The 25,035-nt window shown below is 49.1% G+C and overlaps 1 protein-coding gene and 1 long non-coding RNA gene across 9 annotated transcripts in view; both read left to right on the forward strand.

Annotated features, from left to right (window-relative positions):
• Col23a1 (collagen type XXIII alpha 1 chain) overlaps positions 1 to 25,035 on the forward strand; it is a 361,425-nt gene that overhangs the window by 312,756 nt on the left and 23,634 nt on the right. For 2 of the 8 annotated variants that reach the window (XR_013425003.1, XM_078019607.1), the window contains exons 1-4: positions 723 to 1,880; positions 2,479 to 2,505; positions 23,002 to 23,028; positions 24,089 to 24,115. Coding sequence is in view for 7 of the 8 variants with exons in the window: in XM_078019607.1 (XP_077875733.1) it covers positions 1,659 to 1,880; positions 2,479 to 2,505; positions 23,002 to 23,028; positions 24,089 to 24,115 (303 nt within the window). In the remaining variant the exon portion in view is untranslated. Of the gene's footprint in view, positions 1 to 647; positions 656 to 715; positions 1,881 to 2,478; positions 2,506 to 23,001; positions 23,029 to 24,088; positions 24,116 to 25,035 lie in introns of those variants that run through there. The other 6 variants (XM_013363107.4, XM_078019602.1, XM_078019587.1 and 3 more) reach the window with 6 other exon arrangements.
• Positions 14,175 to 21,595, forward strand: LOC144366149 (uncharacterized). The gene is made up of 2 exons (XR_013425043.1): positions 14,175 to 18,793; positions 18,855 to 21,595. It is a non-coding gene; the product is annotated as an uncharacterized LOC144366149 (long non-coding RNA).

The following is a 25,035-nucleotide window of genomic DNA, read 5'->3' on the forward strand; positions in this document are numbered from 1 at the left end:
AGCCATCCCTCAATCTCTCTCTCTCTCTCTCTCTCTCTCTCTCTCTCTCTCTCTCTCTCTCTCTCTCTCTCTCTCTTACACACACACACACACATACACTCACACACACGCACCAACCCCTTGCCCACCGATGTTTCTAGACTTGTCCCCTTCAATGTCCTCATGCACATCTAACCCCAGGGCTGGACCACAGGCATCCCCCACCCCCACTCTGCTCACACTCACAGATCCATGTGACCTTACCTCTCCCCAGAGTGTTTTCCCTCAATAGAAATGAGAGAACCCATAGTGAGCCCCAAAACTTATTTTTCAAGCAGGAACAAGGTCAAGTCTTACTCAGTTGCTAGAACCCAACATGAATGAGCACTAACCAGCTTCCTCGAATGAATGCATGAACCAATACATGTGGCAAATGTCATTACCACCCACATGACCATCCCGGGCCCCTCCAAGGACAAAAATGCCTCTTCTGCTTTGCCACTTGGCCTTGGGACTGACACTTGTTTGTAAAGCTATTACAGACAATAGCTGTGACACCGTTAAAACCTTGGCAAGAGGCAAGGGGACCAGTGGCTGTGCTGAGAACAGGCAAAGGGACCTTCTCTGCCTTCGATGCTGACGGTGGCTCCTCTGCTTGTGTTTTGCAGGTCCTCCAGTAAGTGTCCTGGCTTTGTGCTCATCTCCTGAAAGATAAGACATTTATTCGGTTTTCTCTCTATAGCACACCCATGAAAATAATTTTTGTTTAGAAAGGTGTATCCTTTAAAAAAAAAATGAGTGCTGGAGTTGTGACCCAGAGGTAGAGAGCACTTGTGTCGCGTGCATAAGGCACCAGATTTGATCCTCAGCACCACATAAAAATAAATAAAGATATTCTGTCCATATAAAGCTAAAAAAATATATTAAAAAAAAGAAAAAAATTGTGTTGGAGGTGTAACTCAGTGCTAAGATTTTCTAGCATGTGCAAGGCCCTGGGTTTGACCTCCAGCACTAGAGAAAAAAAAAAAGAGGAAAAGAAAAATATCCATCTAAGACAGGGATCATATTCTTTATTTAACTGGCAGAAAAATGCAAGGCAAGCCCAGAAGCTGTGGGTGTGATTTGCCTGCTGAAACATCCTGTGACTGGCACAAGCCCGGTGGCTCCTTACCAAATCTTTGGCTCAACCTAGTGCACAGAAATGCAAGTACCAGGCCTGTATTTGTGCAATAGTCTGCAGCCGCTGATATTTTTAAATGTTTTTTATCAGATGAGCATTGGCAAAGGAGGCTGTAGGGTCAGGCAGTGTTTCCAGGAATGAACTGGGCTTCGTCACAAGGTCCAGGGTTTTCCTTCTTGACCAGAATGTCTCCCTCCCTGGCTTAGACAGCTGGGACCTCATGAGCCTAAGTGACTGATGAGGGTGTTGAGATGGCAGCCGAAAAGTGCCACTGCGTTTAAGAAGGGTGTGAGGCAAAGCACTGAGCAGCCCCACAAGTTCCCTCCGTTCAGTCGGCCTGGGGCAGTTTGGAAGCAGGATTGTCCGTGGCCTTGGAAATCTCACATTTCTCCAGGCCCGGAGATGCTTCTGTCTTTGATTCCTCTTGGCAGTTTTTCAGAACCTGATAAATTCTGATGAGTCCATTCAAGAAGCACATTGACAGTCCACTTGAACCAAAATGAACCTTCCAAAGGAATTCTTCTCAGCTGAGCCCTTTTGGGTTTTGACTGCCTTTTATCCCAATTCATTTCCCCCATCAGCACCCTTCCGGATCTGGGCTTCTCCAGGCATGCAGCTCCACTTTGAGCCCAAAAAGCAAGCCAACAAAAATGCACAGACGTATTGGCCACAAGGGAGGTTTCCTTGTTGGGGATGTTCCTGGTGGTCCCCCGAGACTGGGGTGAGCTCGCTGAAATGCAAAATACAGAGGATCGTTGAGCGATTGTTTTTTGACTTGGTTGCTGAAATACTAGATGTATTAAACAAATGCAGGAATGTTCGAGCAACAACTTGCAATCAGGGCTGACCTTTGCTGGGGGACAGAGAAGTAGCCAGTAGCCATAAATGTCCCTGTTCCTCCAGTGCACCCCATCCCAGTGGAACGGGGGAGGAAATGAGTATTTCCACAAGTCCAATTTAAGGAATATTTTCAGTTCCTGGTGCAGTCATGGTAGATGTGACAGTGCCCTCCTGAACCTCGAGTCCCCATATGGTCTTCACCATATGCCCCAGATGATGTGGGAGGGACACACCTGAGTGCACACCCTGGTGGCTCCAATGGAGGCTCACGCCCCTTCCAGCTGCCCGGCTCTCCTCTGTCCCCCAGACCATCGGAGCCCTAGGCTTCTCCCCCTTAAAACAGCGAGCTACCACCAACAGCAGCCGCTGCTGCAAACCATGCGGAACGTGGCGGGGGGATGCTGGGCCCTGAGTCCTAAGTGTTGCCAGATGGTTTTCTGCCGAAAGTCTGATTATTAATGACATATTAATTACCACAGGGGCAATCAGGACGAGATGGCTACCCGGTAATTTGTCATTTATTTTTTGCTCTCTCTGCCCTTTCCTCTTAAGCCGATATCCTTTCCCTGAGACTTGATTGAATTCTCTCCTCTCCTATCTTCCTTCTCTGCTCCTAAGTAGCTGTGATCTTTCCGTGGAGGGGACTTAGCACAGGGTCTGCACAGACTCAGGCCACACAGATTTTCAGGTTGCCCTGGAGACAAGCAAAGAGGCTTCCCATGGATGACCCAAAAACACTGAGTCCACCCAACACTGTACCCTCCAGCACGGAGTGCCAGCCCTGAGCAGGGAGTGCAGCCTGTGGCTGGGACATGCCTATTCCAAAGGGTCTGACTGCCAGTCTCTTCCCAGTGGGCAGGGGATCCCTGTCCCAGCCCCCCATGGCATGTCACCACTCAGGAACAGGGCTTCGGTTGATCCAGTCTGGCCTTCCACATTTCAGCTAAAAGTTACCTTACACTTGGAGTAGACGCCCCCAGTCCAGGCCTCGGGGGCACCACATCAGAATTAAGAGAGGATGTGACCCTGACACTGTCAAGTCCTGCAGAGGTTAAGGACTGTGACAATCACATCCAGAAGTCCTGATGCACCAGAAAGAGCAGGAGTGAGGCCAGCGGAAGAGTTACTTAGCATCACTAACATATGGAGAGACAGACATTCTGTGCCTTCGGGACAGGAAGACGAAGGATGGGAAATGTTGGTTGATTCAGAAGTCATTCTAATGACCAAATCCATCCAGGGTCAGGATGGGCTGGCGACAGAAGTAGGTGGTCCCCAGTTCTGCAGATGCTTTCCCAGTAGGCCAGGGAAAGCATTACTGCCTCCAGCATCAGGGAGACCTGGACTTGGATTCCATCTCTACAGGCTCTTGGCTGGGTGACCTCAGGAAAGATACTCACCCTCTCTGAGCTTCCATTTCCTGCTCTGTGAATAGGGTAATGAAAGCCTCCTGTGCTGTGTAAGAGTTGGGAGTAAATGAGACTGAGGAGATGACAGCTATGCATAAAACACAAAGTAGGTCATAAACTCAGTCCTCCAGGACTGGGTAGAAACTTTGGGGACGTTTATCTAATGCCAGGAGCAACCCCGTGCTAGGTCCAGAGTAGCCTGGGGTCTCCCAGTTGATCAAGGCAGCTCCCCCAGCAGCAGTCAACTTGGCATCTCAGACAAGAAACCCCCAGCTCTGCGTGAAGAAGGAATGAAATGTGAAAGGGAGCCATGATCCGCTTCATCCCCCCGGGAGCATCATGGGGTCAGGGTCCTACCCCCGTCCCAGCCACCTTCCTGATTAGGAAACAGTCAGGTCCCCATTCCTGCACATGGCAGCCAGAGTCTTAGGGAGTCACTGGCTTTTGCTAAAATATTTCAGCCTCCCCCTGGGAGATGATCAGCATTCCCAGCCCAGGTGCACTGGAGTACTGCTAACAGAGCTACTCCCGGAGACCTGGTTAACTGCCCCTCCAACTTACAAGGGGCTTACATCCTGGTACCCCATCCTAAATTGAAATTTTCTCAGATCAGAATTGCACTTAATGGAGCCCATCTATAATCCCAGCAATTTGGGAAACTGACGAAAGAGGATCACAAATTTAAGGCCAAACTCAGCAACTTAGTGAGACCCTGTCTCAAAATCATAAAAAGGTCTGGGAGCAGTGGTAGAGCATCTCTGGGTTCAATCTCCAGGACCGAAAAAAAAAAAAAAGAAGAAAAGAAGAAGAAATAAAATTTTTAAAGAGAATGCCTATATGAACCTAGCTTAAAAACGTCCTAGCTCAGTAGCACGTCACTGTGAGGTCTAAGCTGACCGCCCCACCGCCACCACCCCACGGTCTTGGGGCTGATGGAGCTGCAGCTCACTGCCCTCCCCTGCCCAGAACTTGTCCCCAGTTCTGCAGATGCTCTCCCAGCACCCTTGTCCCTCTGCATATCCACACATCCAAAGGGGAGGGCTGGGAGGTTGGTGACTTTCCCTCCTGCCCCGTGTTTGCTTCCTCTGGGCGAAGGATGACTGGGATCCCTTTTCCTTGGCTGTGGGCATCAGAGAGGATATTGGCTGATGATGGTGACACTTTTTCCAAAGTGAGGCATCTGTCCCCTCTAGAGGCTTCTCCTCTCCCTGCCTTCCTCCTTTGACCAGGTCAGGTTAGGGGGTAGCTGGTGGCTCTGTGGGTGACAGGCAGGCAGGAGGCTGGTGTGGAGTTAAGCAGCCAAGGTTTGAATCTAGTTTTGCCACTCATCAGCGTGGAACCACAGGCAAGCCACCAAGCCACCCCGCCATCCTGAGTCCCCGGCTCCTTCCTTATAAATGGAGGATGATAAAGGTCCCTTTCTTAGGGAGCCAGGGTTTGGGTAAAATGAGGTCACAAGTACCCAGAATGCCACAGGTCACAGCAAACCAAGGTTGCCAGTACCTGAGGACACTACAAGATTGTTGGGAATTAAACAGGAAGTTTATTCTGTGACAGATGTTTAGCTCCAAGCCTGTCCCAGAGAAGGGACTTTGTGAATGCTGGCATCTGGGAATGTAGGGACGGGGATATATGGAACCCAAGTGTCTCTCTGGCTTGAAGCTGGGAGCTTCCTGGAAAGGAAAGGGGCGAGGACCCAGTGAGCCTTCCTCACTTCCTGTTTGCAGGCAGCTCTGGGCCTTGGTCCTGACAGCAGTTCCTTCTAATCACTGAGAAGTCCCAAGCAGGCTGGGCCTAGTGAGGGGTAAAGGGACCCTGTCAAAATCTCCAGGACACTGGTGTCACAAACCTCAGTTGACCTTTTCCAGAGGCCACCCTGGCCAACTGTCATAAAGACCCCCATCTCCACACAGATTCGGGTGTCTTCCCTGGCTGGGCTGGGCCCACTCCTTGGTTCAGGATATTAGTGAGCAAGCATCAGGAGCAAGTTCACCAAGCTGCGTGCCTCCAAACGCCCTCGTGGGCATCTCTTTTTGTGAGACCCATGGGGTAGGATGACACCCTGCTTGGCTTCCCTGCAAGAGGGAAAGCAGGCCCCCTGCAAGGAAGGGAAGGACTTCTGTGGGCACAGGGGACCCACGTGTTCTGAACTGAAGGCTGATCTCTTAGCTGTGGAGGACAAGAGAGCTTGGCCTGCTCTTGGCTTGAAACGTGTCTACAGATGGCTCCATGCAGCCATCCCAGGTTGGGGAGGCTGCCTGGTGCCAAGTGGTCTTGGCCACTTATGAGACCCCTCATTTATACAGAGGATCACCATGGGCTTCAAGTTGGTCAGGCGCACATCCAGTTCTTAGCTCAGTGGTGTGGACTCTGACAGGTCCTTGACCTCTCAGAGCCCTAGGGAGGTCACACTTGTGGAATTGAAGGATTAAATAAGATCCCTACAAAGCCCATGTCCAGTCCAATGTGTGGCAGCCCCTGCCTACGTACCACTATCTTCCTCATCACTGAATAAAACTCAACAGAAGGAAAGAAGGGCTTGAGAAATCATCCCAGCTGAGCACAGTGACTCATGCCTGTAATTCCAAGAATTCTGGAGGCTAAAACAAGAGGATTGCAAATTCAAGACCAGCCTCAATAACTCAGGGAGACCCTGTCTCAAAATAAAAAGGTCTGGGGATGTAGCTCAATAGTAGAGCATCCCTGGGTTCAATTCCCAATATTGAGAGAGAGAGAGAGAGAGAGAGAGAGAGAGAGAGAGAGAGAGAGAGAGAGAGAGAGAGAAATAGAAAGAAATCATCCTAATCTTACATAATGTATGCATGTAATGAATTACATCTCAATTTAATCAATCAAAGATCTTTTTATTCATTGTGCTGGGGATGAAACCCAGGGCTTCACACATGCTACGCAAGCCCTCTACCACTGAGCTACAACCTCAACTCAAAATAAGATTTAAAAAGAAATAATGAAGAGCAGGGGGAGGGAAAGATGATGATATAAAATCATTCTAATTGACTGAACATACATTTGAGGCATTTGGAAAGAAAAATGGTTTTGAGAGTGGTCAGTTTGAGAAAAATCTTTTTTTTTTATTGTTGGTTTTTGGTTGAGAAGTTTGTTGTTGTTGGGTTTTTTAGTATTTGGTTTGGTTTTTGTTTCTTTTTGCATCTTAGTAAAAAACTTTAAGACCATCCTCAAGGAGGACATTTGTTCTCTTTTGCCAGAACCTTGTTAATTTCTAGGGGGAAATAAGAGCAAGAACAGAGTAAAGCAAAGGGCCATGGCAGAGACCATGTCGCCTGCATTTTCTGCATTCACCCTTCCTGGCCCCTCAGCTGAAACTAGGTCCACATGTGCAGAAACACAAGTGGCCAAGGGACATGGAGCATAGGGGCCACCCACATCTGTGGGCCAGGTTGTAGATTCAAGGTGGTCAGAGCTGACAAGGACCCTGGGGTCACCTTGTCATGCCCTCCCTGAAGAGGCTGGCCTGACCTTTCTGTTTCCGAGGGTTAATTAACAGCACTCTTCTGGTTGTAATAGTGCACGTCTGTTGCAGAACATTTGAGAAAATAGAGAAAAGCACACACAAAAAAGACTAAAGTAATCTCTAGTCCTACCATCCACAGATAAGGCTTCTCAATATTTTGCTGGTTGTTCTTCTAGGTCTTTTTATGTGCCAGCTTGTTTTAATATTTATTATCATAAAAATGGGATCACAAGAAACACACTTTCTTATAAACTATCTTTTTCACTTAATATATCATGAGACATTTCCACATCATTAAAAATCCTCATAGAATATAATAACTACATAGTATTTAATCTTATGTATAATTTATTTAACCAGTCTCCAAGTTATACTATTTATATTGACAATTTTTCATCCTTAGAGTCAACATCCTGGAAATAAAAGTAGACTTATTTCCATGATTATCTTTATAGAATAAATGTCTAGAAGTCGAATTGCTGTACCAAAGGGTTTGCACATGTTTAAGGCTTTTGATGTGTATTGCCAAATTGCCCTCCAGGAGGCTGCACTAATTTACATTTCCCACCAACAGCGTATGAAAATGCAGTTTCCCCAAACTCTGGCCAACTGTGGGTATTATTTAATTTATTTCAATATGATAACTTCAAAAATATATGCGTGTATGTATGGATCTTGTTTTAATTTGAGGTACTTTTGCACTAGAAGCATAGTCCTAGAGATCAAACCAGTTTTGATAAAGTTTGTGTAGTCTTAACTGCCACCTGGTGGTATATCATGGAATTGCAGGTATAGAGTTTAAAGAGGAAATCACCAGCCTTCCAGATCTTTCAGCTCCCAATTGACCCAGGGACAGCGGACATCATGGAATCAGCATCAAAAGGGGAATTCTCAGGGTAGATTATTGTGAATCAAAAATGGGACCTTCAGAGGAACCCTGGCCACAGCACTCTCCCCACAGTGTAATTGGGGCAATAATTAGTATGTTGATCAAGTGGTTTTGCCATCTCATAAATAGGAGGCTTGATTCTGTTCAACAAGTCTGGTTGATGTCAAGCCCAGTGCAGGACACTGGGGTAGAACAATGGTGGGTCAGATCTAGTGGCAGCCTTTGTAGAGCTGTGTGGGATAGAGAGGAAAGAATGACTAGAGGCACAAGTTGATCTTCCTAAATCTCATTTATAACAACCTGTCTAAGGTGCAACTTCTGACTAAGGTAAAAAAGATTTGTCTGTCTCCACTTTGACTTTGCACAGAAAACATTAGACTTTCTCATCATCTCCATTTCCTGCCTTGAAATCCTTGCTGCTTCTTCTAGTATTTTTATTTTCTTGACTCTTAATGTTGATCTTTCATGACTTTCTGGTCTGATTGGCAACTTCAGAAGATAATGAAAATAGTTTTTGAATATAGTTGAATGTGCGAAGAAGATAAAAAATCTGGGATGTGATGAGCATGCTGGCTGGGTAGATAAACAGGTATCGTTTGGGTTAAATAATTAAGAACCTTTTGGAGAAGATGACATGTGGATTGAGACTTAAAATGATGAAAAAGATTCAGAGATCTTAGGGAAGATGTGTTCTCAGCAGAGGAAAAAGCAAGTGTGTGGGTCAGGAAGTTGGAGCAAGCTTCATGTGTCCAGGTACACTTGAGGCCAGTGAGTCCAGAGAAGGTGAAGACAAAATGGTCTCTGGGGGCCACACAGAGTAGAACCTTGAGGGCCACAGTGAGAGGTTGACCAAGTTAGTGAGGGGCAGGAGCACAGAGGAACTTGGCCCTAGAGACAGCTGCCAAGGGTCCGAGATCCCCTCATCCTAATGCTTTCTTCAGGAACACAAAAGAAGACTGTCACCTCTCATTCCCTGAAGCTCTCCCAATGTGCCAGAGAAGCGAGTGCAAGTATTGAGTGCCTACTGGGTACACACTCATATGCTTTCCCACCCTGAGAGGCCAGTGGTATTTGCCCAGCTTGACAAATGACGAGTCCCGAGCACACAGGGTAACAGGACTTCTCTGAGACACACGGCCACCTGCATGCCAAAGCCTATTAGTGCCCAAACTACAGGATCCCCCTCCATGACACCAACCAACCAGCCTCTCCCAGCTGGTTACAGCCACAAGATCAGGACTCCAGGACTATATACTGGCAAAAGGGTCACTCTCCTCTTCCTACCAGAGAAACAGATATTCAGAGTGAATGCTCAGTTTCTCCTGCTCATTCTTGTCTTTATCCATCCCTGGAGCTCCCCTCTTCTACAGTGTATTATCAAAATTTGGGGTGTGCTTTACATACACCCAAAAAAAGTCTAGTAAAGTCCATTTTTCCATTTCACCTTCTCTCCTATTCCTCATTCATCCATCTGTTTTAGCCATTATTAGAAATCAGAAAGAAGATCATCCCCTTGTGATAAAATGTCCAATTGTGTTTCGCTGGCCGGGATCCTGGCCCTGTCAAGTTGTAGCTGAATGGAGCTAAAGCAGGCCAGGGGACTGCCACCAGGCACCAGTATGAGCACAACTCTATCCCTACCTTTCTGGGCCTCTGTGTCTACATTTGCAAAATGTGATATTTGGCCTGGATGAAAACTTTAAGAATCAGATCTGTGCAGCACTTCACAGGGTCTATATCCCATCCTATGTCTGTCTATTTTCCATTACTATAATGAAATACCTGAGGCAGACTAACTTTATAAAGAAAAGGGGGTTATTTAGATCACAGAACTGGAGGTTCAAAGTCTCAGATTAGGTGTGGTGGGAGAAGGGGGGGATTTGTTTGGCCTTTGGTGAGGGCCTAACAGCAGATAGCAGCATCACAATGGCAGGGACTCGTGTGAAAGGAAGAAATCCCATCTCAAAACAGGAAGCCAAAGGCTGGAGGAGTGAGTCTTTGGTAGAATTCAAGCCTAGCAAGTGCAAGCTCTGGGTTCAATCCCCCATGCAAAAAAAAAAAAAAATCAGGAAGCAGAGCCAGGACTCTTCCTGAGACACACCCCAGTGACTGAAGGACTTTCCATTAGGCCACACTTCTTAAAGGTTCACATGGCCAAATTGGAGACCAAACTTCCAACATACAAGCCTTTGGGGGACAAATTAAATTCTCATACAGAGAACCCTACAGTGCATTGAGCAGGGCTATAACACACACTTTGGGCTTTGGGCCCCAAGGAGGAAAGAGGAATTCTGCCTGGCACTAGAGAACACCTCACAGAAGAGGGACATTTGAGGTGTGTCTTGAGGGATGAGTAGGAATTTGGTGGGAAGACGAGGTGGGAGGCATTCCATGCTGCTAAGAACAGAGTACAGAGGCACAATGTGTTCCCACACTCCCCGGGGACAGCGAAAGGAGAGAGGGTGATGCTGAGTCACCCAAATGACATGCTCCCCATGCCCACCCAGCAGAGTCCAGAAGCCATGGAAGCCCCTAAATGACATGGACAGAGTTGTGCAGGTCGAGCATCCCTGATCCAAACATCTGAAATACTTCAAAAGCTGAAACCATCTGGGCACCCACATGATGCCACCTGACCTCACGGGATGGGTCACAGTCAACAGGCAGATGCACTGAAAATATTGTATAAAATTGCCATCAAACCAGGCTCAGTGGTGCATGCCTGTAATCCCAGTGGCTCAGGAGGCTGAGATAGGAGGATCAAAAGCTCAAAGCCAGCCTCAGCAAAAAGCGAGTCATTAAGCAACTCAGTGAAACCCTGTCTCTAAATAAAATACAAAATAGGGCTGGTGATGTGGCTCAGTAGTCGAGTGCCCCTGAGTTCAATCCTCAGTACCCCCCCCCAAAAAAATTACTATCAGGCTGGGCACAGTGGTGCATGCCTGTAAAGCCAGCAGCAGCTCCGGTGGCTGAAGCAAGAGAATCTCAAATTCAAAGCCAGCCTCAGCAATTTAGCAAGGCCCAAAGCAACTCAGTGAGACCCTGTCTCAAAATAAAAAGTAAAAAGGGGTGGGGATGTGGTTAAGCATCCCTGGGTTCAATCCCTGGTACAAAAAAAAATTGCCATCAGTCTCTGCATAAACTATATGTGAAATGTAAATGAATTTTGTGTGTAGACATGGTCCCATCCCCAGAATACCTCATCGTATATATGGAGATGTTCTAAAACCTGACGAACAAACCCAAAACCTGGAACCCTCTGGTCCCAAGCATTTCAGATACAGGATGCTCAGCCTGTACATTGAAAGGTCCTCCCCAGCTACAGGACAGACATGGGAGAAGGGGGTCCCAGGGGGAGGGGGGTGGCAGTAATTCACTTGATAAGGTTCAAGAACTGAGAAACAGAGCTGGTGGGCAGCCTCAGAATCCTCATGCCAGCATCTCCCAGGCTGACACTGTCCACAGGATCCATCTGGATAAACTCACCAGAGCCAAGGGATCTGGGGCTGCATGTCGTCTCCGGCATCAGTCATGGCAGTACCGACAGGCAAAGCCCAGGGGACAGCGTGAGCTCGGGGCTGAAATGCGGTCTGTGAGACAGGGCCCCGGCCTGGGATCAATTTTGAAATGAATAACTCAGTTGGACTGTTTGGAATTAATCAAGTGAACAAAAAAGGACCACAGAGCCCCACACACCCATATGCTTTCTTGCACTCTCGTAGTTCAAAAACAGCTTTGATTGTAAAAATGTAATTAGTTAAATGATTCATCTGTAATACCCCAAATTCATCTGTTTTTTTAGATTTCAACATCTTCCAGTTCATTTTTATCTGACCCCTGCAGGGCCACTCGCCAGCCCCCGCCCCCCCCAGATTCTGGACAGAGCAAGAACAGGATGAAAGCAGATCTCCTGAGTCCCCGAAAATGGCCCCCAGATTGGAACCCAAGGAGACAAAGCTGGACTGGCAGGAAAGGGCCACCATGTCATCCTTTCTCCCCAGGGTTCATCACAGGGCAGGATCATCTTAAGTCTAGCCACTTGTCTTGGCCTAGCACTGTGTCCCCACTTTCCCCATGAATGTCACATAGGTGGCAGCTAAGAGACAGGAGTGGCTATGCCCAATCAGAGAGGCCTGTCCTTAGGTTCCAGGGACCTCATTTTCCCTCTCAAGTGTTTTGCATCTCTTGGCAGCAGCCTGGGGTCCTCCTGTACCCATCCAGCTCTGGGAGATCACTGAGCAGGGGCAGCACTGTGGGAGGCCAGGCAGAGGTGAAGATAGGTCCTGCGCTTTGCTGGTTGATCTGTGATGACATCTTTGCAGAATGGTACCTTCCAGGCTGGTGGCTGGCAGGCACCTTTTCCCACTTACCCAGGCAGCAAAGCACCCCCACAGCACCCTGAGTCGATTGCCCATTGGAAAACAAGCTCACAGACCTGCACAAGATCCCAGAGCCCAAGGAAACAGACTTAAAAGAAAGCAGTTATGGGGGTGTGAAGCCGCTTCACCCAACTTCTGAAATCAGGCAACTGCCCCATGTCCAGCCCATGCAGTGGAGAGAAAATGAGCTTTCGGTTTTCACAGACCATGTGATCTCAGGTGCCTCCTCTGAGCCTCGGCTTCATCAGACATTAGGAAAGCCAGATGGATGCCCTGAGAGCCACAGTGCTGGGCGCACAGACTGGGTTCAGTGCATGATCACTCCTACTTCCATGATGGTCACAGATGCAAGTAAGGTAACCCTTGTGGCTAAAGGAGCCCCACTTAGGCCAACATTCTCAGTATCAGGGCTGACCTCCCAGACTGACCACAGGGCAGGAGTCAACCCCCAGCCAGCCTTCATCAAGTCAAGAGCGCCCTCTAGTGTTCACAAGCAGACACCTGTGCTGGTGAGATGTGGGACTTTCATTCATAGAATTGTTCCCTTGACAGTTGGTTCATTCAACAAATATTTATCCTCTTCCCACTGTGTTCCAGGCACTTTGGCATTTGAGACATAGTGATGAGAAATACATCCAGGGGTCCTTACCCCCTTAGCGCCTATGGTTTAGTGGGAGAGATATCAAAACTCACATGAATTCCAGCCTCACATGGACTGTGGCCGGGGCCCAAAGGTACAGATTGCGGCAAGCACCTATAATCTAGGGTCTGTTCTGGTGGGGTGACAGGTGCTGCCCCCCAAAAAAAAGGTGAGAGATGAGGTCAAAAGGCCGAGTAAGTTCTGACAAATGGAGAACTGTAGGCGAGACCTCCAGATAGAGGGTTGTTCCCCAGTTGGACCAGGCTGGTGAGGGGGACAAATGACTGGAGCATCCAGCCTTGCAGAGGAGTCATCTGCTCCTTGTCCACCTGGGGTTTATTCCAAAGAGGTGGAGAGAGAGGGATTGACAGCTTAAAACTCCTCCCCCGGAGTTGGAGCCTCATCTTCCCCGTCCTGTGGACGTTCTGGCCATAACTTGCCGCAGTCTGGCTGGGCACAAGATCACGAGCCACTCACAGCCTTGTAGATTCAAACAGCAATTCTTTATTCCTGAACTCACACCGGCCCTCTACAAACACGTTCTGGGGAAATCCAAATTCTGCTGCAAAATTCACGTACTCCACCAGGCTTTGAATCCCAAATACTTTCTGAATTCCACGAGAACTCAACGGGAACTCAGGCAGCAGGATATACCCTATTCCCAGCAGGAATAACCTTAAACCTGGAACCGCCCTAAACCCAGATTGTTCTAAACGGGGAACGCCCTAAACCCAAGGAACGGGATACTCCCAAAAGCCTGATCCGCCCTAATCCAGTAGGAATCTCCTTAAACCCGGATCCACCCTGGTCCTTGAGCAGGGTCACCTTTCTCAAACATACATGCAATGTCACTTCAAATGTCCATTTCCACGAGTCCTTCCTCTAAGCAACATGGGGTATGCTGGCAAGGAAATTTCGATGCGTCATTCCTACTTGGCAATGGCTCTCAGCATCAACTGAGTCAGGGTTGCAAGGTGGAGAGTCTAACCTGGGAAGTGCTGGGCTTCAACAAAAACTTTACACACCCACCAGAATTCCCAGGAAGCAGTGAGCTCCCCATTGCTGGAGGTGTGCAACTCAGGGCTACACACCCCCCTGTCTGGAAGAGAGTCTAAGGAGAAGGTGACCCTGACAGGTCACCTCCATACCAAGGGAGGGTCATTTCACCTATGGTGCCTCTTTGGACAGGACCTCTTTGGACCCAAACTCAATGGACAGGATGGCACAAGCCCAGATTAGAGGACTGGGGAAAGGACACTTCAAGATTCATGGAGGTCCCTCAGCCAGGCCTTCGATGGGCACTGGAGCCTCAGGGATTGAGTCACCATGGTCACCGTGGGAAGGAAGACAGAGCAATGAGTCAGTAACTGTGGTGGGGTACAGAGGGGAGTGGGGTCCTCTGGGTGGAGGGTCCTCCTGCAGCTCCCCTCTTACCAGCACCTTCTTGGCTTTCCAACCTCCCTCCCTCATGGCAGTACCCCTGATCTCCACCACTGGAAGGAAGTGCTTAGGATGCAGTTTTCCTTGAGTGGCAGACCAAGGGGTGTGACTTGGCCCTACTGGCAGAGGGTCAGGATGTGCCAGGTGCTACTGAAGCCAGAGGAGGGATGGGAAGATGGGGCATTTGGGCTGGGGTCCCAGGCCAACCTGTCCATGCCTGGCTCTCAGCCTTCTTGGCTATAAAATAGGGATGATAATGTCATCTGACTGAACTACCAGGGTTGGTAATGCCCAGAGAAGGAAGCAAGAGTGTTGTCACTCTATGTCCACTTTATCTCCCAGATCCACTCCCCTCGAACTGGCCAAAGAAACAAGTTGCTCCTTCAGCCCAGCTTCTTCGGGTACCCAGTGTGCCAAGATTCAGAGGAGCCATTCCATCTGTAACTTGGAGCCTCTTTTCAGAGAAGGACACGGACTCCAGAGAGGTTGGGCATCTCAGTCTGAGGCCTACAGGATGGGAACAGTTATCATGACATCCTTTACCCCTTTCCTGTGCAAAAGAACGGGTGTGCAGGGCAGGAGGCAGGGACGCGCTAGTGGAGGCTGCTGTGGGAGGGAAACCGAGTCCTGGGAGAAGGGCGGAAAGACTGGAGAGATGGCTCAGAGCTCGAGTTATAGGTTCACAAGCTCACTGTTGCTTTATAGGGTCCCGACAGGTAGGAAAACAGGTGAGAGCTGGGTTGTGGCTCAGTGGTAAAGTGTTTGCCTAGCACACATGAGGCACTGGGTTCAATCCCCAGCACCACGTAAAAATAAATGAATGAAATAAAGGTATTGTGGCCATCTACAATTAAAGATATTTTTAAAAAAAACAGGTGAGATTGGCTGGATGTGGGAGAGCATAAACAGTGGGGCTTGGGTGAACTGGGGGCATCTGTCCCACTTAAATGAGATGCTGTGCTTCACCCCATGCAGGGCAATCCCACATTATTTCAAGAAAATCTGGAAATTCAAAGTTTACAAAAATGTTTTTTGGATTCATAAGGATTTTAACCAATTATTTGCCCATGGGTAACAATTGCCCAGCTTCTGTTGTCTGTAGAAACAAAGGAAGATCTACCCTGTGGCCCAATAGGTGGCTGTCAAAGAAACTGGAGATGGGCACACAGCTCAGTGATAGAGCACTTGCTCAGCATGCATCAGGCCCTGGGTTCAATCCCCAGCACTGCCAAAAAAAGGAATCTGGGAATCAAGTGCAAGCAGACTGGGGAGGAAGGAAGCAGGTGACTCCATCAGACCAAGGACAGAGCAAGAGCTTGGCCTGGGTGTGGTCCAGCAGCCACAGGGATCCCTGCTGTGTACAGGATGAGCTAAAGGACCCTTAACTTCAGACTGCTGTGAGCTGTCTCCATAGCCCTGTCCCAAGGTGTCCATCATGGAGTTCTAACCATGCTTTGACCATCCCCCTTCTGGTATGCCCCACCTCATGCAAGACCATCGCCCAAATATGCTGGCAGTGGGGGCCTGGCCTGTGTGCTATTTACAGTGCTTTATGCCAGACCAGCACCATGGGTCTGAGCCACCGACCCAAGTCCAGAAGCAGTCCAGGCAGACATAGCTGACTCCCAATGCCATCCTCCATCCTCCCGGTGGAAGTCAAGGCCCTCCATTCCCCTCCACCCCAACTAGAAGCAATTTTTCCTGATACCTGACAGGGTAATCATGTTTCTCCTCACCAATGAATGTGTAATTTAAGCAGGTATTTGGGATCGGTTCAAAGGCTTAGCACTGTAAACACCACCTCTCCCAGCCGTGATGTGTAACGTGGACATAGGTGTAATTGCTTCCAGCACACACAGGCTGTTCACTGAGCATGCCCAGCCCCAAAATAGAAGCCAGCTGGTTCCATGGCCTCATAGCATCACATGGGCAAAAGGAACCTGGGAGATTTTCTAGGCCAAAGGTGACAACCTCAGAAGTCCCTACATAGCTGGCAGATCACCTCCCCAGGGCAACCAGCCAGGTGTGAGGTGGTAGGGAGAAGTAGAGCCTTGTGGCCCTGGATAGTACCCAGCTAAGAAAGTAGTTGGCACAGAAGGTATTGCTAGGCAGGAGTGTGGGCCAGGAGCTGTGAGATCTCCATTTTTTTTTCAAATACATTCCAAACTCTGGATGTTGATGTGAAATGTCACCTTGTTTAAATGTTGCAGCTAATTCAGATGTTTGGAGGCTTGGGGGTTTGGGGAAGTTGTTTGTTTGAGGCATTTTTATTTTGCTCTGTTTTTAACTGCAAAAACTGGCTCCAGGAAAGACAATGCCCAAGCCCAATCCTTCACCATCCAGCTGAGGAGTGGACAAGGACCCAGCATAGGCAAGGCCATAAAACAAATAAGGCAGGTCCTCACCTTGGTGCAGGCTCCTAGGCCCCCAATCAGCAAAACTCCTACAGCTTGCCAGGCATGGTGGCACACACCTGTAATTCCAGCAGCTTGGGAGCCTGAGACAGGAGAATCTCAAGTTCAAAGCCAGCCTCAGCAACTTATTGAGGCCTTAAGCAACTCAGTGAGACCCTGGCTCTAAAACAAAATATATATATTTAAAAAGAGATGGGATTGTGGTTCCGTGGTAAGTGCCTCTGGGTCTATCCCAGGTACCAAAAATATCTAAAGCTTGCAATGAGCTGGGGTCTTATAGGTGACTACAAGCCCACTCTACAAAGCACCCCAGATCCCAGGATCTCTAGGGAGAATACTACACCATGAGCAGCAGCTGGGCTGGCCCTAAGCATAGAAGACCCTTTCTTTCTTGCCCTGTGTCAGGGAATTCAAGATTGGGAAATTGCTAAGCCCTGGACAGCCTTGCTGCAGCTCACATGTTTGCAAGCAGCCTGGCCTAAGAAATCAGAACCATATGTGCTGACCTGCCTGGAGGAGGCTGCCCACCCACACCTCAACCGCTGGCCAGCCCTAAGGAAGCCTAGGAGGAGGCTCGGGGAGCCTTCACACAGGAATGCACCCTTCCCAGGCTAGGACCTCGGGCTCCACCGGCCTTGTAATTTGATGAATTGTCTACATCTGGGGCATAATTACTAGGCCCTGGACTGATAATCCTGGTAAGCCCCTCATCCAGGGGCCCCTTCCCTGTGCGTTTTGAGGTCTCCATTCCCCTGACGGGAGCTGTCAGCATTAATTACAACCAGAGAATTAGACAGTCACCCAACTCTGGCATGTTGGAGCATTTACTCCTGTTTGCAACTAAACACAGCCAGTTTGTGGATTCAGTTCAGTTCTAGAGGTGTTCCAACTGGTATCAGGGAAGACTGAGCCACAACCAGAAGGACTGAGTCTTGGCCTGGATCGTGGTCTGTACTGCCTCCATCTCGGCCTTGACGGAACTAGTGGGGAATAACAGGGCCTGCCTGGGCTTTTCCCCAGCAGGGAGTGAACAGATCAGCATAGCTTTCACTGGCTGATGATAGGTATTGCAAAGTCCCAAGGATGGAGACACAGACAACCATGTCCCAAACTTATTTTACCTCAAGCCAGACATAGTGGCACTCGCCTGTAATCCCAGCTACTCGGGAGGCTGAGGTAGGAGGATCCCAAGTTCAAGTTCAAGCTCAAGATCAGACTGCACAATTAGTAAGACTCTATTTCAAAATACAGTAAAAAGGGCTGGGCATGTAGAGCATGTAGAACACCAAGCCCTGGTTCCATCCCCAGTTCTGCAATTAATCCATCAATAGAAAGAAATCTCTCCTCTGAGGTCATACTTGTTCATATTTATCAAAAGACAGCTCTGTGGAACCCTGCTTACAAAAACCTCAATAGGGTGAAGGACAGTTGGAACAAACCCCCAAGATAACAGGTGTCAACAGGTAGAGCAGCCTGGCATCCCCCTGCTGGCCACACAAAGGTCAGTTCCAGCACTGGCCCAGCCAGACCAATGCAGACCCCAGTTCCATGTCTGCTTGCCCATGGGGCTGCCTGTCTTGTCTGGTAGATGAGGAAACAGGGGATAATGACATGGGTCTCAACTTGAACTTGTCCTGGCCTCCATTTTTTTTCAAATGAGATAACTGAGGCTCTGGCACACTTGAGTCCTTCATGAGACAAGGGACTGAGCCAGTGCTAGAGGCTTTGTCTCTTCTCCTTCATGTGCAGCCCAGAGTTTTGTTGCTTCTTGCACATCCAGAAGCATCCTGGAGGCCAGCTGCTCTCCTCAGGGAAAGAGTGAGTTAAAGCAGACCCGAGGCTGGTAAGCAGCTGTGGGGCTTCACAGTGGGCAGAGGGCGTTGAAAACCTGTGGTAGATTCTACGGCTTTGATCAGGAGGAGGAGGCAGGCAGAGATGGAGAGCCTACAGCCACGGTGGTGTGGCAGCTGTAAGAGGAAGCTGAGGCTCAGAGAAGGGATTTGAACTGAGGTCCAGCAAGGCCCAAGCCCCTGCCTGCACTATGTGAGTTGCTGGTACTCCTGCCTGCCACCCCATCTACTTTTCTTGCTATTGTTGGAGATGTGAGGAGAGTAAGTAGCAAATCAACAGGTCGGCATCATGCTCACTGAGGCAGGGAGGGGCTACCTTGATAAGAGAGGGAGGCAGGCAGGTATCTGCCCAGTCTGGGGAGTCTACCCTTCCTGAACAGCCCCAGTTCTGCTCAGAACTGGCTGGTTATTGGTTTGGACACTCAGTCTGGACCCTGCCCTGCTCCTTGGTCCAACTTGAAACCCCCACCCCCTATTCAACTTTGGTTCTTTGAGGTGTGTGTCCCTCTCTCAAGAGCACTAAAGCCAGGTTCAACCCTTTTTCCAGCCCCTAGAAACATCTAGTTTACAGATCGTTCACAGACGCTCATACGACAGTTTCTTTGCCTTGACTCTGCCAGACCTTGAAATGGGGGCCATGGAGCTAGCCACTCCAAGGCTCAGGGAGAGAATTCATTTAGAGGCCTGGGGACAGCCTTCTTACTCAGATGTCATCACAGATGAATCCATGGCCACCTCCAAAGACCAAAGCCAGAGCTGTTGGTCTGCTGCATCCCAAAGACCAGGTTCTGGCACTTTCTTTTCTGTCAGTATTTATGAGTGAAGTTCGTGTGTTTGTTGCAGAAATACCCGAACCATCGGCTCCTGGCTTGGGATCCAGTGGAACTGGAATTGACTTTCCTCTAACCCCATAATAGGCATTTCCAGTCGCTCTGTTTATACCACACCTCTGTCTTTATTGGGAAGCTATCTGTTAGTTAGTTAGTTAGTGTTTGTTAGCTAGTTTACAGTGCTGGGGATCAAACTCAGGGACCTACCCATACTAGGCAAGTGCTCCACCACTGAACCACATTCCCAGCCCTTTTATTTTTTTATTTAGAGAGAGGATCTTGCTAACTTGCCCCAGATAACCTTGAACTTATGATCCTCCTGCCTCAGCCTCCGGAGTAGCTTGCGTTACAGTTGTGCATCACCACCCTGGATTCCTATTCACTCTTTCTAAACTGCAAGTTCTGGAAGTCAAGCATTCTGTCGTCTCAAATATAGGCAAAGCCCTCAAGGGGAAAGCTGGCTTTCTGTCACTTGAGAGGCTTCTCACACTCATGAAAGGAGCCATGGGGAACAAGGCTGTACCATCAATGACCCACTAAGGACAGTCTCAGAGTTGGCAGAGGGCAGCGTTGAGCATGTGGTCACTCTAAGCTGAAATCTGGCCACCAAACAGTTCCAACAACAGCTGGCAGCACTGAGATACCCTCTCTAAGGTCAAGAACAAAGAACATCCTGGGCTCCCTTCTGCAGACACTTTTAGAAAAGTGAAACATCATGGTTCTGTGAGCTTCATGACATCCTAGCAGATACCCTGGAACTGGGTCCCAGAACCCAGCAATGATCCCAAGGCGGTCCTAGCACTGGAAGAAGCCAAAATGGGACACAGGTACCATGGAAAGATGTGTGGAACATAGGGGGTGCCCAGGCCTGGGGTGGGGAAGGGGCATTTGGGCACCAGATTAGGAGATCTGGATGTTTTCCTTCATGAGTGAGATTCCATAGAGGACCTCAAACAGGAGACCACTGCAATCATATTTGCATTCTAGAAAGTTCTCCAGGGCCATATATGGACTATAGGTATTTGTTCAGGGAAGGGACCTGTGAACAATGCCCAGGAGATTTAGCTGTGGGGCTTATTGTGTCCTTCCTGTCTGAATAACAAGAAGAAAACTTTATTCAGTTCCATCCTGTGCCTTCACCATTTTTTACTCTTGGTTTGCATTGTGGCACTTTTAGTCCACGCAATGTGCAGGAGTCAGGCATAGTTTTCAACAGTTTGGCATGACACGCCATGCTCACAGAGCCTGGGTATGGTCTGTGGTGGCAACCACACTAGAAGAGGTGACTGGAGGCCAGTGGATAAGCACTGTCTAGGATGCAATGGGAACAATAGAGACTTGCAAAGCCAAACAAGAGGGGAAAGGGTGGCCACGAACAGGGGCTTTGGTCCTGGCCCTGGGTGAGGTCTTCCCCTCAATGGGCCTCAGATTTCCTCCTCGGGAATAGGGCAGTATTAAGACCTACCCCGTAGGGTTGCCACAGCGATTAAGGCTACGTGTGGGGGCCACAGAGAACTCCCAGGAGAGACCCTGGCTGGTACTGGACCCAGGGTATGTTGTGGCAGCCTAGAGAGTCAGGCCTGAGTGAGGTGTCCACAGCAGAGACATCCAGCAGGACACAGCCCTGAAGAGGCCTAGCAGGGCCTAAGAATAGCGGGTTGAAGAGGGTCAAGGCTCAATTTAGTGTTCTACGCAAGGCAGGAGTGTCGGGCCTGTGGATCCACGGGTCACAAGAGCCAGGACCTGGCAAAAGGAGCATGGCCAGCTAGGGCAGCTTCCAGTGGGGACCAGAACTGTGCCTGTGGCTGAGACCAAGGCCCTGACCAAGGTCCCTCAGGACCTGGACTGCCAAGACTAGAATGGCCCCAGTCCCCTCTCCTGGGATCCCAGCTGTCCCCAGGCCATCGTTCTGATGTCCAAACCCTCAGCTGACCATGAAGCTGATGGCTGGAAGCACTCAGTTCCCAGTTTTTAGAATTGCCCTGGTTTCCTGGCAGACTCAAGGCCCTGGCAACAAGCCTTCCCCAAGGTAGCAACTCTTGCATCACCTGGGAAATTGGCTGATCTGCTGATTCCTCTGAGAGCAGTTTGGAGTTCAAGCCAGAGAAGCCAGTAGTTTATTCTAGTTTGGAATATTTTTTTTCAAATACTCCAAAATTTAAAAAAATAAAATAAATTCCAAATCACTTCAGATTCAAACATTTCAGATGAGGGATATCCAACCTGTATATCTAATGTGCTATCTTGGGAAATAGGACCCAATACGAAATTCATCTGTGTCATATGTACCTTACATACCTAGCCTGAAGGTAATTTATGAAATATTCTTAATAATTTAATAAATTTTCCACTTGTGATATCATGTTGGTGCACAAAAAGTGTTGGGTTTCCTATATCTCAAAATCTGGAAAAAAAAATCTGAACTCCAAAATATTCTGGTCTTAGGCATTTCAGATAAGGGCTACTAAACCTGGATATGTATCTGCACATATTTTTTTTTTCCTCTGTTATTCTTAGTTTGACTCAGCACACACTTCCCGAGCACATGCTCCATGCCAGGCCTCATGTGAGTGCTGGAGACACCAGGGGATCACACCCTCTTCCTGGCTCTACCGGAGAGGACTTGTGTAGACACACATTAGCCATATGTCATGCCACATGCAACCCTTAGAATATATGTTCTGGGAACAGAGACAGGTGGCCTGACTCTGGGAAGTAGAGAAACCTGGAGGCTTCACAAAAGAGGAAGGAATTGAGAGGAAAGGTACAAATTTGGGAGAGCAGGCAGTATGTGTGAGTCTCAGAATGTGGCGTTGCAGAAAACGCTTCTGGGGTCAAAAGTGAAGTATATAGGAATGAGGGGACAATGGAGGGAAGGAGCAGAGGACATGGCAGAGACCAAACAGTGCTGGCCTGCAGGATGGATTCCTTGGCAGCCCTGCCAGGAGGGGAAACTGGGTGAGGCTTCTGTAAGGCTCCCGTGCCATGGCTGCTGGCCCTCTGCAGACACCAGAGACCTTAGAGGTGGCTGAGATCCCATCTCTCAGGACTTGCCCTGTGGCTTTCTCTCAGCTGCAGCCATGCAGGATGCTCCTTTGGGTTTCATCAGTTACAAGTGACAGAAGCTCACTTCAGGCTGGCTCAAGGGGGGCACAGTCCTAGCTCACACACAGGGTGTGCAGGGGTAGCTGCAGCGTTGGGCCCTCAGCCCTGCCTTACTCTCTGTCTCTCAGCTCTGCTCTCTGCTCTGTTGGCTCGTTTTCAAGTCACATGATAACCTCCCCAGAGCTCTAAGCTCAGCCCCATTGCAAGGAAAGAGTCCTCTTTCCCCTTGAAGACCCAAACATGACACTCAAGGCTCAGCTTGGGCCACAGGCTCATGCCTGCACCTGTCACATTGGCCAACGGAATGTGGCCATGTGCCATCCCTGCCCAAACAATGGGGTGTTATGGGCTCTGCTGTCAGAGGAGGAGATTCTGGGTATCAGACAATGGACAGAAGCCCACTGTCCCTCCCCGAGTCCCCCCCGGGGATATACTCAGACCTCTGGGTTCAGGACAGTCTTCATTTTCTTATCACTGAACGATGCTTCTGGGTCATACAACACGGAGGAAGTGCCGTTCCCATGTGTAACCTTTACTCTCTCTCATTTTCCAGGGACCCCTGGGTCTGGATGGCAAGCCCGTAAGTGATAAGGCAATTCTAGGTGTTTCTGGGACAAGGCTGCCCCTACAGAGCTGGGAGTGACCATGGGGCATCTGAGGGAAGGGGCCACTGGAAACCTGGTTCAGCCAAAGAGAAGCCACTGGGTGTCCATCTTTTGACTGCAACCATGAGGAGCCCCTTCTAAAACTTTAGCCCCGAGTCTAAAGTTTCTTATCTCTCAAATGGGTGTATTCACTCCTCCCTCACAGGGGTGTTGTGGGGTTATGAACAATGGTGGACAGTGCAATCAGTCCCTGGTATCTAGGCAGCCCTCAAAGTCTGCAAGCCCCTCCCAGTGGGTTCCAAGTGTCTCTTGTTCATTCTTGAGACTTCCACAGTGGTATCAGGCTGAGAAGTTCTCAACACCTGAGCCAGGAGCTTATGGACCTTGGGTATCCTCAGCAGATGATTAAGACACACAGGAAGATATAAACACAATTAAATAAATAAGCAGGTATAGATAGATGGGCAAACAGATAGATGGACAGGAGGTTGGGTGGGTGGGTGGAGGGAGGGATGGTGGATGGATGGATGGATGGACAGATGAACAGATGAATGGAAGGATGAATGGATGATTCATCCAGCTGAGATGAGTCGATGGAGCCTCTGAGGGGCTGCCACTTCTGGAGACAATCTCTGTCTACTGCCTGCCTTGCAGATTCAATAGACACCTCAGGGCAGTAGCCTCCTTACCAGAATCTGGAACAAGGGTGTGCTGAGCAGTGAGGCTCTGTGACTTCTAGGAGAAGTGACTCACACATGTGCCCCTTTCTCTGCTTCAAGGATGCCCATGGGCCCTTACTGGTGACCCTCAAACCCTCATCTCCCTCATGCTGAGGACTGAGATGTGAGTTTCCATAAAGCCAATGAAGGCAGCTGTTATTGAGGGCTGACAGGCTTGTGTGTGATTTTCCACCCAGCCACTCCCCTCTGCCCAGAATCACAGGCCCCTGTGCCCTCAAAGCCACGGGCAGCCAGAAGGGCAGCCAACCTAGCCCTCCCCACTCATGCCTGTTCTCTCTCCGCCTTCCTTCCCCAGGGACTTCCAGGCCCCAAGGGGGAAAAGGTAAGTGTTGCTAGAGACTGTCCAGATGTTCAAGGCTGATGAAGGAGACCAGAAACCTGCCTCCAGTGCCCAGTTCCATAGAGTTTCCCCATCCATAAAATGGGACAAGTACATATGCCTAAACGGTTACAAGACTTACCTTTGATAATATATATGCCAGGAGTGTTGAATCTGAATTCTGTCCAGAATGACATATTCCCAAATAAACGAATAATGAAGAAGTACTAAGAGAACTTGGGGGCGTTGAACAAGGACCGTTACTGGTGTTCTCAGGAAAACAAGTGGCAGAAAGCTCTTTGCAGACTGCTGTGAGAAAAGCTACCCTAGCATTTGGTAGTCAAAGTCACAGGCAGCATCCTGGAGGATGGGATTTATGCGTCCCTGATGGTGGTATTAGAGGAGAGAGGGACTAGAACAGACTTAGGTGTGGCAGGGTCAACTGAGGGCCTCCAGGGAAGGTCTGGGAATGGCTGGGCCACATCCATCCCTTCCCAGAATTCAGAGATGGAGAAGCAAGAGCTTGGTGGATGGTGGACCCCGGTGTAATAGGACCACTCAGGTAAGGGAAGACAGGGTTCCAGGCTACCATCAGGGCTGAGGAAGCCATGGAAAGGCATAGGATTTGGTGTTCAGAGCCTCAGTTTTGTATTCCAGCTCCATCACCAACTCTGTGGGTTTAGGCAAGTTGCCTGGTTCTGTGAGCCTCAGTTTCCCCATTTATAAATTAAAACCAGCCTCACAGACTCATGGTCTGCATGTTCTTTGTTGATGAGGAGACACTAGTACAGTTAGTAGGGATCATGATTGCCTTCTCACTTGTTCTAACTGATTCAACCAAGACAGAAATAACTTGAAGCAGGGGCTTTGAGACCAGAGAGAAACTAGTGACTTGGTATCTGTGACTACATGGTGCACTGCCC

This window comes from Ictidomys tridecemlineatus, chromosome 1 (assembly GCF_052094955.1).
Source record: "Ictidomys tridecemlineatus isolate mIctTri1 chromosome 1, mIctTri1.hap1, whole genome shotgun sequence".
Classification (NCBI taxonomy): domain Eukaryota; kingdom Metazoa; phylum Chordata; class Mammalia; order Rodentia; family Sciuridae; genus Ictidomys; species Ictidomys tridecemlineatus.